The 21,159-nt window shown below is 36.3% G+C and overlaps 2 protein-coding genes across 5 annotated transcripts in view; one reads left to right on the top strand and one right to left on the bottom strand.

Moving 5' to 3' along the window:
* The window catches only part of PRP4K (pre-mRNA processing factor kinase PRP4K), a 35,471-nt gene extending 22,253 nt beyond the window's left edge, over nt 1-13,218 (bottom strand). For 2 of the 4 annotated variants that reach the window (XR_013764923.1, XR_013764924.1), the window contains exons 1-3: nt 12,754-13,218; nt 3,842-5,041; nt 1,300-1,476 (exon numbers count right to left, since the gene is read on the bottom strand). Coding sequence is in view for 1 of the 4 variants with exons in the window: in XM_079146394.1 (XP_079002520.1) it covers nt 1,300-1,476; nt 3,842-5,041; nt 12,754-12,794 (1,418 nt within the window). In the remaining 3 variants the exon portion in view is untranslated. The remainder of the gene's footprint in view (nt 1-1,299; nt 1,477-3,841; nt 5,042-12,753) is intronic. The other 2 variants (XR_013764925.1, XM_079146394.1) reach the window with 1 other exon arrangement.
* Nucleotides 1-21,159, top strand: part of ECI2 (enoyl-CoA delta isomerase 2) — a 149,172-nt gene that overhangs the window by 84,131 nt on the left and 43,882 nt on the right. The window lies entirely within an intron of this gene.

Here is a 21,159-nt window from a genome sequence, read left to right as displayed (position 1 = left end):
AATTCCGAGTACAGACAAAAAATAAAAACAGCAGCAGCAACAACAACAAAAAAACCCAAACAAACAACAACAACAAAAAAAAAACGCCAAGACATTTATTATAAAGAAAAAATGAAGAATGAAAACAAGTCAGCCCCGGAGTAAGAATCGGGCTCTCAAGGACAATATTGAAACCTATAAATCAACAGAATAATGACTTAAAGACTCTCAAAGAATGATTTCGACCTAGAATTCTACTCCTTTCTAAATCAGCAATGAGAATAAAAGACACTTTTTAGAGATCTAAGGCTCTAAAAAATGTCCCTTCTATGTGACTTCCTCCTAAAGCTATTGAAGACGGGTTACCAAAACACAGGAATGATTAGAAAAAGATCACGTGGAGTCACATGAAAGAGGAAATACCAAGAGGATGGCAGAAGGAAAGCAATATAACAACAACAATATAAGCAGGCCTAGAGAACAATGCAGAGAAAACGAGGACAAGAATTAGAAATAAGGTCCCCTCTTCCCTCCTCCCACCACTATCTGCTCAGCAGTGAACAATAAACACATGATAATGCTTATACTGACTCCTGAAGCACACAAAATGCAATAAAATTGGGTGGGAGAGAATTATGGGTGAGGGTGGTATTAAAAAACCCTCACTGTCCAAAAGTACTCTCAGAACATGTATTTCTACATCTAGAAATATCACATACAAAAATTGTCAGAGATATGTAAAGATGGTTGTAATACAAGCCTTGAGTATGTTGTCTTTTTAAACCATATTCAATAAAAAATACTGACAAATTAATGTTCATTCATGTTTTAATGTCCTCGTGGCTTTTAATATGATTCTCTGCTTTTAATACATTCTTTTTGATTAACTACATGTATGTTAGAAAAAATGGGTTTCTAACAGTGAATTAAACAGGTTTTTGCCAAAGACTCTTCAGAAGAGTAAATTATACATAACAATTGTAAATTTATAAGAAACTGGGCTATTAATTTACCACTCCCTGAAAAATCTTTAAATCTAGCTCATTAGTATTTACCTCTCTCCAAAAAAGGAAAAGTCCTACTTTTAAAAGACTGAATTTTTAATGAGCAACTACTTGAAGGGAAACTATATTAAAGAAAAATTTATGTTTATGAAATGTCTGTCACATGCTGCCAAACAAACCACGGGATCTCAGCTAAAAATTTTCAGAGAAAAATGACCTATAGGAAAACCTAACAACTGAGCTAACTGGAGCTTCAAAAACATTCATAGGTTGATGAATCAAAAGGACAACAACATATGTAATTAATTATATTTACCTTCTCCGAGGAGACCTGCTTCTTCTTCTTGGAGATCTACTACGTCTAAGTGGGGAGCGGGACCTTCGTCTAATGGGAGATCTACTTGTTCTTCTTCGGGTTGGAGACCACCTATTAATAGGACTGGTATCTTTTGATCTTTCACGTCTACTGAGGATATCATCTCGAGGTCGTGTTCTTAAGGGTAGAAAACGCAAGTTAACAGAAAAACAAATTAACCTAATTTTTCTACATATAAAGAATATCTAAGACACGATCTAATGATAGTAAACACTAATTAATGTGTTTTAAATAAAAACTTAAATTCAAGTGTGGACTACAATGACATTTTGGTGTTACACAAGCATTCAATAAAAGTCCATGTGCTAGGGTCTCACAATTTGAAGAATCATTAAAGGTTATTCATTTTGTCAAAGTCACTGATTGTAATTTCAAATTAATAACTCAAACAAAAGTTTCCCAAATGGGTAATATTATTCCACTTCCTCAGTTGGAAGTTTATTTCCATATCTTGACATTTTTGCAGTTAAGAATCTTACTTTTAAACAAGATATATCCCATTTGTTTACAATAAAAATAAATTTAAAAAAGAATCTTAATTTTTATATTAATTTAGTATAATAGTATCTTATAATCAACAGTAAACCTCAAAATTGAGGAAATACCTCAGCCTCTCCTATGCAAAATCAACTTTTCAACAACTATCTCACAAAGCCTTCTCATAAGTTTTAGTCTGTTCAACATAATATCGATGCTATTATAAGCCTTTCTACAACTTCATTTTTTAGGTTTTGAACATTTCTTAATGTTGTTTCAGATTTGCATAGGTCTACTCAACTCAAACAATCAGGAAAAATTTTAACAGGTTTTTTTCTCCATAATTAAGTAATAATATAACATTATAATGTGTCCCCCTGGATAAAACATAAAAACATAACCTGCCTTACATGTTTGGACACGGTATATAGAACCTAAAAGAACCTTTCTTTGGTCGAGCCAAAAGAAGAAAGATTTTGATTTAGACATGCAGTAATTCTTGGTAGAGCCATCTGTGAAAAAATTGTTTTTCATATACATTCTGCTTACACACTCTTTTGAAAGACCAATTAAAAATTATAAATGATGGAATAAGAGTGTAGCAGTCAGGGAGAATTATTTGCTATTATGCAATGAAAATAAAAATGTTTAACCTCTCTATTGATCAAAGACGTTTAAATTCAAGAAGTTTTTTTTTTTTTTTTGAAGTGACAAACTGGTCATTATATGGTATATTGTTTAATAAGGGTCTGGGGAAAAAGGACTGTCTATATAGTCATGGAAGCACAAGGTGGTTTTACTTTCTGGGAAGGAGACTTGGCAGTAAATTCCTAAAATGTAAATGTACACACCAGGACACTTTGCAAGTCAACTTCTATGAATCATTCTATACTGAAATCTGAGACATAATCAATATAATCAATGAACATCTTTGTATACACCAGTGAAAAACTCAAACCAATCTAAATTTTCATCAGTTTCAACAAAACTGATTACTTTTGGTACACACACACACTGAGAAATATATACATGTTAGAAAAAGATTCTATATGCAATGTCACTGAAGCATTCATAAAAAAATACTATGTTAATGTAAATAATGACTCCTTTTTTTTGTTAAGAAAACACATATTCATAATTGCATGTGCATAGAAAAGGGGCTATAAGGCACAAACTTCCTGGAGTGGTTACAGAGGGACAGAGGAGAGAATTTATAGGCTTCTGTGTTATTTGATTTCTCTTTAGTACATACCTACCCTTTCTGTAATTAAAAAGACTTTTTTTTTTTTGTTTGTTTGTTTCAAATACATAGGTTTGGTCTTGAATTTCCTCTTCAAACTGAAAGACTATCAGAATAACTACAAAACACTTTCAATAAAACAATCAGCAAAACTAACAAGTGCTTCAAAAGTTAAAGGTAAGCTATTTCAACTCTTGAAATTTCTGAGTATGTGGTGATTTAAACTCTAAAGTGATACCCATACAATGAAAATACTAGTATGAATGTAGTAAATGGCTAGGAATTCATACATTTTTATAAGCTAACACTCTTTTAATAAACAAAGCTTTCCCAGTAATTTTATACAATTACAGAATATACAGAATAAAACCAGTTTCTAAAGAAGTTAATAATGGTTTGAACCTCCCCACCCCCAAATTTAATTCTATGATCCTATGTAAATCATATAGTTTCTGACTCTGTATCATTTAAAAATTAGATCTAATCCCCTCCATGAGTTAAGATAATCACATGAAGATTCATCAGTTAAATTACTTGGATTTAAAGGCATGACCTAGCAAATTAGATACTAAAGTCAAGAACTTGAAAGGAAAACAAAAACACCCCATTCTCATTGTTAAAAGTGTAAATATTAATGACTGAACTGGGTTATATTTAAAATCATGAAACTCATGACTTCCTCATTTTTAATTGTCCTCAAGTTCTACTTTCCCTTTAAAATAAGGTGCATTGGTAAAACGCATTAACAATTTGTAAACGCATTACCTTGGAGAAGAAAGTCGTCTTCTTTCTGGTTCTCTTCGTTTTCTTTCTAAGGATCGACTCTTGGCTCTTCTACCAGGAGACAGAGTTCGAGAAGGTGATTTGCTCTGCTTAGATCTTCTATCATTTAGAAGTGGCGATCTACTTCTTCTTGATTTTTCACGCTGTTTTGGAGACAAACTTCTTCTTTTAGGACTACGACCTGGTCTTCTACTGGGTGACCTATTTTCTTTCCCAGAAGAAGCATCTTTAGAGGGAGATTTAATTGGCTTCTTTTCTTTATCAGTTTCAGATCGTTTTGATTTTCTGTCTTTGGACCGTGACCTTCTGTCTTTGGATTTACCTCTTAAGTCAACTGGGGATCTGGATTTTTTACCTCGATCACGACTTCTACTTTCATTTATAATTGGGGATTTTTTCCTATCTTTTGTCTTACTTTTATCTTCAATTTTAACCTTCTCATCATTAGGAGATCTGGCTTTCCCAATTTTCTCTTGAGATCGCCTTCTAAGGGTAGGGGACTTTGATTTTCTTGCTTGATCTTGAGATTTACTTCTCTTGGATGGACTTTTGGACTTCTTTCTTTCCTTTGACTTGCTCCTAGTTATTTTCTCTTTAACTATTTCAATACCTCCCTTACTTTTCTTTTTATCTGACCTATGTCTAGTCCGTTCTTTGGATCTGCTTTTACTTCTTTTTTTTGTACTGTTTTTATTGTCCACAAGTTCAAGTTTACCCTTTGTACTTGAAGATCTAGTACTAGATCGATTTCCATTTCTTGCCTTTTCATGAATCTCTCCTTCTTCTTCAGAGCCAGACTCATAACCTTGTAAAATAAGCCCCATTCCAGATTGGACCTTTCCTTCCATTAACTCATTGTCAAGTTCAGCTTTAATCAAGGCTCTCTGTTTTTCCAAGTCTTCAAGCAAAGCTAAATCATCAAGTTTAGTTCTTTTTGCTGGGGACATACCTTCTTTGTCAGAAGCATCAATAACTTCTTTTCTTTTGTGTTTCTTATGTTTATGCTTATGTTTATGTTTTTTATCCTTGTCTTCTTCTGAGGAATGTTTATGTTTCTTATGTTTACTTCTGTGTTTATGTTTCTTTTTTTTGTGACGACTGTGCTTATTCTGAGATTGGTCTTCTGATACTTCTCCATTTTCTTCATTTATACTCTTTTCAGAATTATCAACATCTTCCAGCCTGTAAATATAGGAAACACATTTTATTTATCTCTTTTTTTCTTTAATTTGTTTCTAATGGTTGCACCCACAAAGTAAAAGTACTAGAGGAAACAAATGGGGTAGTTAAAAAAAAAAATTAGTTGAATGAGAAAGGGAATCCAAACCAAACATACTAAAATCTCCTTAATACCAATTTAGTTAAGTCACCCAGTAACTTGATTTTTATACCAGCATCTCTCACATATACTTAAAACATAGGACCCATTTTCTTTTATAGTGAATATCTTAATACTGACGGACATTGGGAGACAAATCTCCTTCCCCACTGAAAGTTCAGAAAACTTCAAGTTTCTACAATAGATCTAGCAGGTCATTTGTTTTGAGCATATTGCATCCAATCAACTCTCGCACAACCTGAAAAAAATATCTAGAGCCAATATTGAGCTGGTCCCAAAATAAACAATCAATGTGCACTGGTAGCTGATGTTGGCAGTATAAACATGTCCCCAAGGGTGAAAACTTCAAAGAAAACTCATCAAGAGTGAGGACTCGACCTCAAATGCCACTAAGCAACTATGTGACATTAAGTTCAACACATTTGAAGAACATTTTAAAAATCAACTATAGTTTAGTTCAGCAATTTTATGTGGTTTGACTCAATATTCATCAAATTATTTAACCTTTCTGATTTTCAAATAAGACATTGGTTTATCAAACTACGTTCATATTAACAAGTGCTATAAAAACCAAAACAAAGCTAAGGGAGGTTCTTTGCTTACATGTTTGAGTTGTACTGGGTTAAAGAGTTTGATTCTAAATTTATCAAGCCTGCAATGCTTAGTAATTCCAGGTTAACTACAGGTTCAAAAGCTGCTCCTTGACTTATGATGGGGTAATGCCCTGAAAAGCCCACCCAAAATTTAAAACATTCTTTTTATACAATATAATTTACATACCAACCCTACTAAACACTATACTTAGCAACACAGTACACTAACTTTCCCCTTTAAAATGATTCCATAATAAACCACTACATCCTAAAATGAGACCCAAAACAAAACTTTAAACTGGATTCAGGCCATCACACTATTTTTGGAGGAAGATATGGATTAATTTGTGGAGGCTTCAAATGATATATTCTGTTACAGTTTGAATCACAGGGAGGGGCCAAGTGATCTCAAACTGAAAACTCTGTACCAATGAGTCAAAATTGTTCCTCCTTTCTTTTTTCTCAGGTATTTTGCCACAGTGACGGAAAGCTGACTAGTACATATTACTATACTTTCAGTAAGTTTATTTTTGGTACCATATATTACAAATACCTCCTTGTGAGGTAAGAACTCAAGAGCTTATTCATCAATCTCCAGAAAACTTTTGGGGATTGAACTCAGTAAAGAGCTACATCCCTACCTCAATTTAAAAAAAAAAAAAAAAAAAAAGTTTTAGGAAGGGTTTAAGTTGCCCAGTCTGACCTCAAACTTGTGATCCTTTTAACTCAGACTGTTGAGTAGCTGGGATCACAGGCATGCACTGAGCCTGCTTGTACTTTTCTTCTTTTTAAATCACCACAGTAGGCATTAAGCTAGGTAGCAGGGAAACAAAAATATACAAAACCATTATGTGCCTTCCTCAAGGAAATTACAGTTCAGTGGAAAACAAAGTTACATGACACAACTATAAGAACTGTAATGATGAGGGCTCGAATAAGGGCATTAGGGGGAACAGTGAAGGATTACTTAAACTCACTTTGAGAATAGTCAGGGAAGAGTTTTATAGATCACAGAAAAGAAACCCCAAGTGATTTGTTAAGCAGGGACTTTGAGGGAAGAGAAAAGCTGTTAATTGAGAAGGAATGTGGATTAAAAAATAAAGGCTAATTACCACTGTTCTAAAGAAAAGAGAATTAAAAGAATTTCAGAGAGAAAGCAGGTTACAAAAAACATCATACACAGCACACTATAAACAGATCACTGTGACCAGTGCATCAGACTTGTGGAAGAATGTGGTCTAACAGACGTCAAGATCCCCAAGTTGATCAATTTCAGGAGACAAGATAAATGATTCTGGAAGGGAGGGTATGAGATAGAACTAAGGCTCTCTTCAGTAACATATGTCCGGGAACTGTGAGATTAGGCTGCAGGTGGGACTATTCATTATGGCACTGACATTTCTGAGGATTACAGCAGGAGTTAGGTATAGAGTGTAGTTCTCCAGTCAGGTCTCCATCTTCAATAAACCTGGGGTGGGGGTAAGGGTGTGGAAAATGGAGATATGACTCAGAAGTTATTAGATGACAATGGGGGAGTGCAATGGAGAACACAAAGCCACCACAAGGTACCAAACACAAAGAACTTTGATCTTTACCATCTCCATTTCTGGTACCATGGAGTATGAGAAAGCAAACTACTGACAAACGTGCAGAGGAAGCTGTGTCCTCTGATCACAATCAGGTTCTAGTGTGGGTCAACTTCACTCTAATGGAGTATGAGAAGATACAGGATAAATAGTGTTCTCTGAATCATCACTTTTTTCTTAAAAACCTGGAAAAAGAAAGAGCAACATCTTTGTATACACAACAAGAAAACACCAACACTGCCCTACTACAGAAGAAAAAAGAATCACAGATGTAAGTAGAAGATTCAGAGACAGTTCAAATTTGTTCCTGATATGGGATACCATCTCCCTTTCCCAAAAATCTCTCATCCTACAATCCAGAAGATGGGGTATATGTCTTTTTTCCTAAACCTTGATTTACAGGGGGAAATGTCTGAGAAATATTAGAGTAATTCAAGTTATGGAGAATCTTTTTAGAGATCAAGAATGGTTGTTAGGTATATAAAATCTAAGTGTTCAAAGCACACAATTCTAGTCATTAAGCTTGAAATCAAACTACCTAGAGACTCTCCAAATGTCCTCAGGATAAAGGATAGTTGAGAAGATTAAGCAGTCCCCAGAGCCAAACTGACTGGGTTAAAATCTTAGTTCTACAATTTACTAATTGTGAGGCTTTGGCAGCTTAAGATCTCTCAATCCTTAGGTATCTCATTTATAAGATGGAGAAAATAAATTTCAAACTGAAAGGGTGTTGTGAGGTTTACAACCCTACCTAACATGAACTAAAAAGTGTTACAAAAGCGCAAGCTGATATAGAGTAGATACTGGATACATATATTTATTCACAAAACCACTGTGAAGCAGAAGCAGGCGGGCGGTGGTTACTTTGAATGTTATAAGGAATGCTACCAAAGAGCATGGATTCTGTAGTTAAACTACCTGGTTAAAAATGCTGTCTCTAACATGACACAGCCATTGTAACCTTAGGTAAGTTGCTCCTGTATGCCTCATTGTTCTCAATTATAAAAACAGGGGAAATAATACTACAGATAAATCAGGTTTGCTGCAACAATTAGACACATTCACACTATGAAAGGTGGTCAAAGTAAATACTTAAGAAATGTCTCTCCACATGATGGATATGACTGAAGTTTGAGAAGGCTTAAGGGACTTGTCTAAGGTCACACATACATCAATCCAATAAGAAGGTTGAAACTGTCAGTCAGAAGGTCCACCATTTGATTGAAAATACTTTTAAAATGTCAGATTATGTTGCTACTCTTCGTATAACTTCTTATTGCTTCTTATCTCACTCACAGTAAAAGCTAAAATCCTTTATAAGGCCTTATCTTACTGCCCCACCTCCCAGTGCCTTGAACCCATTACTCCCCTAATACATTCATCCTGTCAAACTGCTTTCCTTGAACAATAGCTATCTTCTCACCTCAGGGTCTTGGTACTTGTACTTGTTGTTGTCTCCTTCCAGCAAAGCTTTCCCCAGATAGAAGTATGACCTGTTCCTTTGTCTACCCAGGTATCTGCTGAAACATTACTTTCTCAGTCGAGTCTGCCCAACCCCATTGTGGTTGCAAACCCCATCCCACACATACTCCCTTTTGGCACTTAAATTTTTTCTCCAAAGTAACCACCACTATACCTAATCTCATTCTTGATGGTCACTCTTTTCTTATAACTTAAGCACTACGAGGGCAGAATTTTTAATCTATTTAAGTCATTGCTCTATCCCTAAAACCTAGATTATTTAACCTACAGCAGGTACTCTAGAACACCTAAAAAGCTGTATTCACTAAACAAAAGCTGGTTTTACTTTTACAGACTCAGTCCTTGAAAGCTAAGATTTTGCTCTTGCTCAGTTATATCTGCAGCATGTCAGAATGCACACACATAATACATGTTCACCTATTTAATGTAGAATACCTGAAATGATTTAAAGAAAAATTCCCAAAGAAAAATTTGCTTTTTGACCTTTTTTTCTAATGCTTTCTACAGATAAATTACAGAAGTCTTAGTTGATTTCAATTCAAAATTCTTAAAAAGTCTGCCCATAGAGAAAAAGGCAAAAATCTAATTCCCAGTGCTTCTGGGAAATCAGAATTTATATCATGATGCCCCAAATAAGAGCCATTCCATCAGTGACCTCAGTTTCTGCTATAACTTAACGAGTATTATCTCAAGAAATAATGAAATATCTCTCCATGTGTTAGATGAGATTTTGAAGTTCCAGGAGATTAAAGGGCCACCTATGTTAACCATAATAATCCTAGCATTCTCTTGTACTGGTCTAGGCATATTCCCAACTGTCACCCTCCTCAGTTGATCTCTTAAAGCAAATTTGACAGAAAACAAGAATTACACTCTGTGTTTTAAGTGCTTGCTTGCCTAGAATGCACAATGCCCTGGCTTCCATTCCTTTTTCCAGCATCACAAAAAAAGTAGTCTGAATTCAGCGTGTCAGTGGCATGGCATATTATATACAATGACCTTGTGCTAAGGAAGTTGAATTAGGCTCATTATCAACAGCTTTCTTCTAAAGCCTTGGGAAAAGGTTCCTTGTTAAGAAAACTGATGGTCTTGGACATTTACACTGACAATACTGACTATATAAATTCCATATATATAAATTTATACTTTGTACTTACATTTTCCCAATTAACATCAACACTTAGCAGGTGGGTGTCATACCAACCTGTCTACAACAGGTCTGTTATAAAATACTTACTGAGAACCTATTAAGTTCTAGGTAACATACTTTGAATCACATTATTTGAGAGTAAAGATGAACTGGAAGAGCAGACAATATTGGGGTGTTTAACACTATTTGCTATGCAGTATTCAATAAAAATAGTCATGAAACAATTATAAAATAACATAAAGTAATCAACTACCAAATGCTAGTGTTATTTTTACTTCCTCTTTCACATGTATTTTTTAACAGAATAATGTTAATGAATTATTTGGGAAGCATTCAATTTGTTCTTTGGAAACACAAAGAACTCACTAATTCTGTGAAAAATGGAAGAGTTTTTAAGCTAGATGATTTTTCTTAAAAATGTTTTTAATGGTGAGCAAAGTGAATGCCACTACTTAAAAGTTTCTCTGACAAACTGAAATATTTCTAATGCACAATTAATATTGATGTAATTCCAAAGACCAGTCTTAAGCAAACCCTTCTTGCAAATCAAGTTTGGGAATCTAAGTTTCATTAAATTAGAAATGTCACAGCAAAATATCTTTGATCTTTGGCTTGGGGTGCAGGTCAGAGGAGGAGGGCATTGTTTAACAGGTGCCAGGACCCTGTGTTCAATTCTTAGCACAGCCTGACGCCTCCCTTATGGATCTTTCTGGGATACTGACAAGAAGTAAAAATGATTTGAAACCTTAAAGGTAATTTAAAAAGGAGTCACAATGTATAACGGAAAGCAAACAATACAATAACTAGAAACAGTGCTTTAGAACCAGATTGCCAGGGTTTAAATGAGTCTGTCACTTGTTGTGACCTAGGGCAAGTAACTCTGTGCTCCAGTTTCATCATCTGGAAAATAACAGTATATACTCTCATGTAGGTTTGTTACACAAATTAAATAAGCTTGTTCAATGCTATGTGGAGCACCTTGTCTTTGGTTAATGCAAATAAGTTTTAAAAGGTTGAATTTAAAGAGTCTAACAATGAAAAAGCCACTACTTATAAAATCTTTGAGTTTAACCTCCCCCTCTTTTTATTTATTCATTCTAAATTTTCCATTTTGAATAGATTTTATGTAACTACAATCTATTTGGTGTCCTCTAAAGAACTGGTTAGACACTATAGCCGAACTCACCATGATTACGGAGCATAGTAGTTGCTTTCATATCAAACTGTTATTTTCTTTAACTATTTTCAAATTAGTGAAAGGACGACACATATAGACTAATATTCCATATACATAAAGCATTCTGTAAAGAAGGGAGAGGAAATTCAAGACTATCTCAGTTTATTTATAGTGCAAGGGACTAAACAAATATGTATTTATTATTAAAATCAAGCATTATTCAAATATGTAAATGAAATATAGCTGACTCACTTCTCAAAATGCTATCCAGGGTAAGATTTGTATTCTAACTATGCCACACACTGAATTCAGTGAAAAACAAGAAACTGTAAGTCTAGTTAAAACTTTTAAAGACCATTTGTTCTCTGTTAAGTCAAACTGTGTGTGGGGGGGGGCACGATTTGCAAATGCCTGTAATAAAATGGGGTACAATTCTCCATCTAGCTGAGAAAATCAAATGACCAAGAGAACCAGAACTGGATGCACAGCAATGAAGTGTCAGATGGGTGGCAAAAATTTCCCCCTTCTCAAGTTGCTGGGAGTGTATTTCCACTTCTTTCCAAATATGGCTGGAAAAAAATCAAATAATGCAGATGCAAGAGGGTTGCTACAAGAACACTCTTAAAATTCACTCTTAGGTTTTTGTTTTGAGTTTTCCTAACGTAAGCATGAAAAACAAAATACTGCTTTTAGTTAAGCAAGGTTAGCCTTTGCTTTTACAAATATGTGTTCACAGGGACCCATGGATTCTTATACTACCTTAACTACAGACGTACAGTTTGGTTTGTAAGCAGTCAGCAATTCCTACTCTTCTTTCATTCGTCATTTCATTTATAGAAGGGCTATAACATCAGGGGGAAAAAAACCACTCAAAATCCAAAAGCAGGCCTCTATTTTACTTTGCCTCAAGTTCGCAAGTTGGCAAATAAGCTGCCAATAGGCAGGGGGAAAAAACAAAACTAGGGTGGCTGCTGCAATAAAAGTACGGGGTAGGGAGAGAAGGCATAATAGGGCCAGTCACGGTTAGTTCTGGGACAGTCAAGAGTGTGACCCTAGCACCCTTTTCTCGATTCTTTTAGGTCCTAAAACTGGCACAAGTAGTAGGACGACCGGGGGAACTATATGCGAAAGAAAAGACTTAAGGTTAGTCCCGCCAGACTCCACCGCCTCTAGGGTCGCCAACACCGATGCGGCCGAGTGCTGAGACCAGGGAGCTCTGCTCTGTCCCCGGAGGAAGAGTAGGAAGGCGCGACCTCAGAGTCTTGGCAGCTACCACACGCACCGAACCTGTAGAGGCCGCTCGCGCCTTCGCCTCCCGGGGCAACGACGCGCGACAGGCCGCGGTCGCCTTTGCCCCAACAGCCGCGGCCTCTGGGAGGGCGAAGCTCGAAGGCCGACCGCCTGCTCTCCACGCCTCCCGCCCCACAACGTATCACGCGGAAAAAGGCAAAGTTTGGCTCTCGCCGTTAGGCCTGAACTTTCCCGCCGGTCGGTGCAGGTCTCCACGGTTTCCCACTCCGCGGTTCCCCGGGTTCCGGCCTCCAGCCCACTGACAGAGACTACTTACTCCGGTTGCTCCCGCAGCAACTGAGTCTCCGCGGCAGCCATCTTGAACTTCCTGACTCCTCGGCGGCAGTAGCGGCGGTTCCCCGGACGGTGGAAGCTAGTGGAAGTGGAAAAAGGGGGGTGAAAAAAAAGCCGTAGCGCATGTGCAACGCGCGTAGGGGAAAAGCGGTACTCTTAACTCCGCGCTAAGAATCCGGATATAAAACCCCACATCCGGGGACGGAGCACCGAGCGTCGTGACGTAACTTCCGGGACCGTGGGGGTGGTGCCTGCTGAGAGTAAAGGCGAGTGTCTTGCTGGGCTTGATATACGGTCAATGTTGTAACTGGGCAGCTAGTTTCCAGAGCTTGCTGGAGAAGGGAACAAAGGGAGTGGAATGTTGGCATCGTGTGTGCAGTTCCTAGAGCTGATTAGCTATGGGGCCCAAAGTGGATGAATAAATTCTAATTTTACTTGTCCCTTCCTTGTTGCTGATTTATTAGTGGAGGGCTCATAGGCTGGTTTTACTTTAGTCAACCATGACATGAATTATCTCCCAGTTCCCCGTTTGGTCTACCCTCTTAGAGCTGTTTTTCTTTCTTTTTTTTTTTTTTTTTTTTTTTTGAGATTAAGCATCCTGAGAACAGGGTAGGATAAGTGGGGGAGAATAACAGGCACTCAAGGTGTTTGATGCCAAATTGTGATTTTGAAGCCAGGTCCAGACCTGAGCAAACCAAGTTTTTTAAAAAGAAAGGAAAAAAAAAATTAAAAACATGCTGGCAAAAGCTTTCTCTAAAACTTCCTGACCATATTGTGCGCAGTAATACCACTTTGGCGAGTGAAATACGAAGATTTCGGGGACTCCCCCAAAACTATATTGCTGTTTTAGTTTTTGGAAAAGTTTTTTTTTTTTTTTTTTAAAGCCGGAATTTAAAGCAAACATCAACTTAATTTATTAGCTGATCGAACGTTTACAGGCCACAAACTTATGCCCAGCATTCTATTCCTGCGTCTCTTCCGGGACTCGGGATCCTTTATACCTGAACGCAGCGTCTAGGCGCCGTTTTAGCCCACCCGCGAGGAATCGACTGCTCGGCGGCGGAAATAGGCTCCCGGAAGTCTTTGGCGGCCTGGGAGGCGCATGCGTGCTTGCGTCCTCGGGAAGACGTAGACGGATGTGATGCGCCGCGGGGCTCGCGGTCCTGGCTGTACCCGGCTGCTGTGGCTGAGGGCTTCCTGTTTCTTCCCTTGGTGCCAGCGCGGCCAGCCGCCTTGCTAGTGCGTTTTCTCCCGTGCGCGGAGCTCTCGGCCCGCATTCTTCTACCCCTCAGGGCAGCGGCGCACTTGCCATCATCGCAGTGAGGCCGTTTTCCGCAGTCGTCGGGCGGCACCAAGGAGTAGGTGGGTGTAAGCTGTGGCCGGGGACTGCGGCAGGCTGTGTTGGACCCCACGGACCCCGTGTGCGATAAAGCCGAGATCAGCCCTGTTTGCTAACAGAGATCATGGAAACCCCAGCATCTGGCGCCCAGCTGGCGGCAAACAATACAAAAAATTTACTGGCCTGGAGATACGGTGTTGGGAACAAGCGTGCGTTTATGAACATCTCGATTTTTTTTCCTACCATCTTTGCTTGCTTCCTTTTAAACATTATTCCATACAAGATGCACATAACGGAAGGGACTTGAAAATATTTTTGAGTTGTGTACCTCGCGTGGAAGGGAATTAAATTTGCACCTTGTGAGATACGCTGCCGTCATCAATTCCAGTAAGCTCTCAATAGGCTCATTGTAACGTAGGCTGCAAACAAAAATAACGAGTATCATAAAATCCTCTGAAGAAATATATTGGCCCCGATGTCAATTAAAAAATTGTAGATCCCCATTTAGATAATACTTTAACCTCTCTAGTTAAGACTTAGTCCTAAAATTAGGAACTATTTGCGTAGGCACGCTGGACTGTTTTTCTTTTATTACAACACATTAACACCGATTTTTCTTTTTCCATAAAAATATAGTTGAGCTTTTTGTTTGTTTTGAAGCAATTCTGGTGCATTTATGAAAATCAGACAAAGCAAAAGAAAAAGCCCACCCTCCATTACCCACATTGAACCAAAGTTAAAGTGTTGGCTTGTTTGGGCTTTTTTCCATATGAAATATTAAATTTTCTTACTTTCATGTAAAATGTGATAGTCTGCTTTTTCGTGTAACGTGTCAATTTTTATGTAATTCTGGTTTCAGTAAACATTTTTACGTCTACACTATTTTCCTTGTTGCTAGATTTCCAGATGGTTTCAGTTTTGCAAAATTGTATATTATTCACGTTTAGAGCTACCCTTTCTCACTTCAGTGTATTAATATATTAGCGATTTTTTTTTTTTTAAATAGGCTTATATTTTAAGTTTGACTTCTGGCTGAGGACAGCAAAGACTCCAACATAATGACTTCAGGGTGATTAAGAGAGTAAGGATAGCTGGAAAGGGAGCTGGTAGAATTTGAATTGCATTAAAAATTGCTAGACAGAGTAAAATTGAGGGTGAAGGAGTGGTGGATGTGATTTAATTTGTTTTAGAGTGTTCACTTTGCTGCTTTATGGAGAGACACTGGAGGTTCAGGGCAAGAAAGAAGGAATCCATTTGGGAAGTATTTTAGTAAGTCCAGTGAGAGATGATGTTTGCTTAGACCCGTGACTAAAAGGGGAAAAGTATTTTGATGCTTATATATTTTGAAGGTACAAGTTATTGTATGTAGGATGCCAGAGAAAGCAGCTTAAAAGTTTTTCTTTTATTCTTTTCTTTAGCACTGGGCATTGAATTCAAGGGCACTTTATCACTGAGCTACATCCTCATCTCTTTATTTTTTATTTTGAGAGAGGGTAACACTAAGTTGCTGAGGCTGATCTTGATCTTGCAATCCTCCTGCCTCAGCCTCCCAAGTTTCTGAGATACAGATATGGGCCACCATGCCTGGCTGCAGCTTTAAAGTTTTTGGCTTGAGCAGTTGGATGGATGCAATTACTACTTAATGAGACAGATTAAAAGAAAACATTTGAGGTGGGGAGCGACTGAAGAGTTCTTTAGTCATGTGTTGCAGAATCATTAGATGTCTAATTAAAAATATGGTCTTTAAGTCTTCAGACATCGTTACTGAGGTATCTGTCTTTTTATTTAGTTTTTGCTATAAATACAGTATTTTGATTCTGTTATTAGGTGTGTATACACTTATAAATGTGATGTCTTTCTAGTGGGGTAATCCTTTTATAAATGTTCTTATGTTTCTCTATATTTTATTTTAAAGTCTAGTTTGTCTGAATCTAGTACAACCATTCCAACTTTCTTTGTATGGTTTGTACAGTTGATTTAAAAGTGTGTCTCCTTCAGACATTGTCGTGTTAGATTATAGCTCTTTTTTGTTTAAAAAATGTAGTCTGACAATCTCGGCCTTTTGACTTGATTGTTTGATCCAGTCACAATTAATATTGTTATTTATATAGTTGGTTTTATGTCTGCCATCCTAGTTTTGTTTATATGTCTGTCTTTCTTTCTTTTTCCTCTATCCCTCCTTTACTCTTTTCTTTTGCATCCAGGGAATATTTTCTAATGTAGCATTTTAATTTCCTTAGTGATTTTTTCCCATTTTTTAAAAAATTATTGCCTTAATGGTTGCTCTTGTGCTTATATACAGTGTGACTTATTAGAATCAACTACAAATTTATACTAAATTCCAGTGACATATGGAAACCTTACTCTAGTACAGTTTTATTCTCTTTCCCTGATTTTTGTGGTTTAAATGTTCTAAGCCCAACAATACGTTTATTTTAATTATTGCTGTCTTTTAAAGAAAGAACAAAGGACAGCAAGTGTATATTTATGGTTTTTGTTATATTAACCTTACTTATCATTGTAGGTTCTGTTCATTTCTTGGTTTTGTGAATTCAGGTTACCATACTGAATAAATTATTTAATTCAATACAGCTTCACACCTATCCATCTCCTTTAGGCTATTATTTAGAGAGTGTGTTACATTTCTTTATGTCTTAGGCCTAACAAAACATTGTGTAAATATTGTTTTACCATTGCTTTTTTTTCAGATGTACATTTTTATACAATTTTATCAAGGTATAATTTATATAAAATCACCCAATTTAAGTATATATCTCAGTAATTTTTATATTTTATATTTGTCAATTATCGTGTTTCCCCAGTTTTACTGATATATAATTGACAAAATTATAAGCAAGATGAGTAATGTGATGTTTTAAAGTATGATACTTTGTGAAATAATTGCTGCAAAAATGAATTATTCATATCCATCATCTTAGTTTGCTTGCTTGCTTTCTCCATTCCCTTCTTCATCTTTTTCTCTATGATTTTTTTCTTTCTTTTGAAAGGATAATATTTAAGATGTACTGTGTTTTCATTTGTAGAATATTAGAAAATATATCATTATTAACTATAGTCACCGTGCTGTACATTTGGTCTCTAGAATTTATTTTTAAAACTGCAAATTTTCACCCTTTGATAAATGTAATGTGCAAGCGCAAGCATCACATTTTCTTTATTCGTTCATCACTAGACACTTAGGTTGATTTCATATCTTAGCTACTATAATGCTGCACTGAACATGGCGAGTACAAATATCTCTTTGATATACTAATTTTATTTTCTTTGGCTATATACCCTGTATGCTAAGAAGTGGAATTGTTGAATTATATGACAGTTCTATTTTTAATTTTTTTGAGGAACCTCCAAATTGTTTTCCATAATGGCTTTACCAATTTTACATCCCCACCAATAGTGTATAAGTTATCTCACTACTCTCTGATAATAGCCATCCTAATAGGTGTACGGTGATATCTCATTGTAGATTTTATCATTATTTCTCTAATGACTAGAGCTAAGCACCTTTTCACATATGTTAGCTATTTGTATATCTTCATTGGGAAATGTCTATTTAGGTCCTCTTCCCATTTTTAAAAAGTTATTTTTCACTATTCACTATTGAGTTGTATGAGTTCCTTATATTTTGGATATTGATATTATCTTTATTTATTTATTTATTTATTTATTGGTTATTGACCTTATATTAAAAAAATATTTTTTGTGGTACTGGGAATTGAACCCAGGCATACTCTACCACTGAGCTACATCCCCAGGTTGTTTTTTGTTGTTGTTGTTGTTGTTTTTAAGACAGGGTCTTATTAAGTTGTCCAGGCTGGCCTTGTACTTGTCACCCTCCTTCCTCAGCATGCTGAGTTGCTGGGATTACAGATGTGTGCTATCACACCTGGCTTATTATTAACTGCCATAAGGTTTGGCAATATTTCCTCCCCTTCCATACATTATATTTTCATTTTGTTGATTGTTTTTTTTTTCCCCTATACATATGCTTCTTGGTTTGATATAGTCCCACTTTTTTGTTTTTGCTTTTTTGTTTTTGTTCATTTATCAAAAAAAAAAATATTGTCAAGATTAATGTCATGGAACTTTTTCCCTGTTTTCTTCTGAGAGTTTTACCATATTGGACTTTACATTTAAGTCTTTAATCCATTTTAAGTAGATGCTGTGTATAATGTAAGATTAGGATACAGTTTCACTTTTTTACGTATGGATATCCAGCTTTCCCAACCCCAGTTATTGAACAGACTATTCTTTTTTCCATTGTTTATTTTTGGCACCTGATGAAATAAAAATGGATTTATTTCTGGACTTTATATTCTGTTTCATTGATCTATATATATCTGTTTTGTGTGGGTAACAATGTTTTTATTACAGAATATAATTTGAAATGAGGAAGGTGATGGCTCTGGATTTGTTCTTCTTACTGAAGGTTATTTTAGATATTCTGGGTGTTTTAGGAATTTTTTCTATTTCTGTGAAAAATCTCTTTGTATCATATTTGTCAATTGCTTTGGGTAGTATAAACATTTTGACAATATTGATTCTTCCAGTCCTGAACATGCGATAGCTTTCCATTTATTGGTGTCTTGAATTAATTCCATCAATGTAGTATGTAGATCTTTACCCTCCTTGGTTAAATGTTCCTAAATTTTTATTCTTTTTAATACTGTTGTAAATTAGATTTGTTTATTGGGTTTTTTTCCCCCAGATGCTTTGTTGTTAGTATGTAGAAACCAGTTGACTTTTGTGTATTTAATTTTAAATCCTGTAACTTTGCTGAATTTCTTTTTTCTAATATTGGTAGAAGAATTAGGATTTCTTATATATAAGATCATGGCATATGGCAACAAACAAATTTACTTTTTTGCGTGTGATTTCTTTGCCTGACTGCTCTGACTGGCATTTCCAGCACTGTGTTGAGTAGAAGGGGCAAATGTGGGCATCCTTATCTTGTTCAGCCTTCTCGTATCCAGTTACATGTGAATGGGAACCATTTCACTCATAGTTGTACACTTGGTCTTTTTGCAGCCTCATGTAAGCCTGTACCATGCATGCACATCATAGTGTAAAGCAGAGTCCAGGGGATCCCTGAAGGATTTTAGAACTCTTTCTGTCTACCTCTCTGCTCTCCAGAACCCTACTCTACAATTCTCAGGTGCTCCAGAACTTTAAAAACACCAGCCTGTAATATCTCAACTTAGTGAACCACTATTATCTACTTGAACCCCCCTGTCTTTCCTGTAGTCTTAATGTGCTTTCAGATCAAAAGCTGTGGCAATGATAGGGCTTTCTTCATTTGATTCTCTTTCTTGAGGGACAATAGTTCTGTGCTTTTATCCAACATTTGAAAATAGCTCTATATTTTGTCCAGTTTTCTAGTTCTTAAGATAGCAGATTGATTTTGGGAATCTGGTTATTTCATATAGCAAGAAGCACAAATTCTAGTGACTTTTTAAATGACCTAAGCATGGATTCTAAACATTCATTATGTATATGCTGAAAATCTATCCACTATCCATATCCATTATGTTGTACATTCTTTGTAGTTGGAGAAAATATCTTTGTTTTGCTTTCTTATGTGTGTCACTGCTATGATTTGGATATGGTTTGAGTGTCCCAAAGTGTTCATGTGCACATGAACAGTATTAACATGGCAGTATTAGGAAATAATGGACACTTCAAGAGGTCTGATCCTTGGTTCATTGGATTAAGGTTGTTCTCGGGTAACCCCTTGGTGGTTTTCCAGAGAGGGTAGTTATAAAAAGAAGCAAGCCTGGCCCCTCCACCCCCTCTCTCTGCATAGTGGTTTGAAATTTGATACTTTTTTCAGCATATGCCTCACTAGGCTCAGCATATGTCACTGGGCCCTCACCAGAACCTGTGCCATGCCATTTGGATGTTTGGCCTCTAAACCTATGTGCCAAATAAGCCTTTTGATTTTATATGCTCATCTCGGGTATTTCACTATGATAAGAAAATGCTGACTAATACAATCACAAATAAAATACCAAGTTGACATGCCAGAGTATTGAAGTAAATTGATCCCAAAGAAGGATCATTTCTTAACTTTATCATCACCATCCATTTTATTAGTCCTTTGAACTTTCTTTTTTTTCCCCTATAAATCTAATATAATTAATTCCTTAGAATCAACATTAATCCAGCACTCTTCAAAGTTTACTGTGTATGAAAATCATCTGGAAGATATCTTGTTCAATGTGTATTCTAATTTAGTAGATCTGGGGTGAGGCTTAATTTTCTGCAATTCTAGCATGTTCCGCCGGGATTCTGGTGCTACTTACTGGTCAGTGGACCTCACTTAGTGGCAAGGAACCTATTGCCCAATATATAAAAATAAGCACATATTCTGGGTAATATCAAGGCAAGGGTATCTAAAAATTTATGGGATTGGTGGAAGATTTTCTTACTGGATATTTCAGGGAGCTCATTGAAATAAGATAAATTCCAAATTTGTTGGGTTTCTTAAACATTTATTCTATATTTTAGTATGGTTTTATATTGAATATATAATAGGAGAAGTCTTCAGGTACTTGGGGTGGCTGCTATGGTTTAAAATTGTCCCCCAAAGTTCATGTGTTGGAAATTTAATCCCCCTTGCAATAGTGTTGAGAGGTGGAACCTTGAAGTCATGAGGACTCTGCCACATGAATGGGTTGATGTTATTTTCATGGGAGTGGGCTTATCATTGCAAGAGAGCGTATTTTAAAGAAGCAGAGTCAACCCTTTCTTGCTGTCTTATCCTGTGATGTCTTCTACCATGTTAGGGCAGAAAGAAGATCCTCACCAAATGTGGCCTTTTGATCTTGTACTTACCAACCTCTAGGTAAAAAAAACAAATCTCTCTTCTTTATAAATAACATGGTATTCTGCTATAGTGCACAAAATGGACGGACACAGCTGCTAATATCCTTAATCCATACTATCTCAAGATTTAATCCATCCCGTTATAGTCGTCATACTAAATCAGGTGTGTTCACAAAACCATCTTCCTAAACTGCTTTTTAGTCTCTT

The sequence above is a fragment of the Sciurus vulgaris genome, assembly GCF_902686455.1.
Source record: "Sciurus vulgaris genome assembly, chromosome: 7".
Classification (NCBI taxonomy): domain Eukaryota; kingdom Metazoa; phylum Chordata; class Mammalia; order Rodentia; family Sciuridae; genus Sciurus; species Sciurus vulgaris.
Note: the sequence above shows the minus strand (reverse complement) of the source record. Positions and strands in the feature narration are given on the sequence as shown.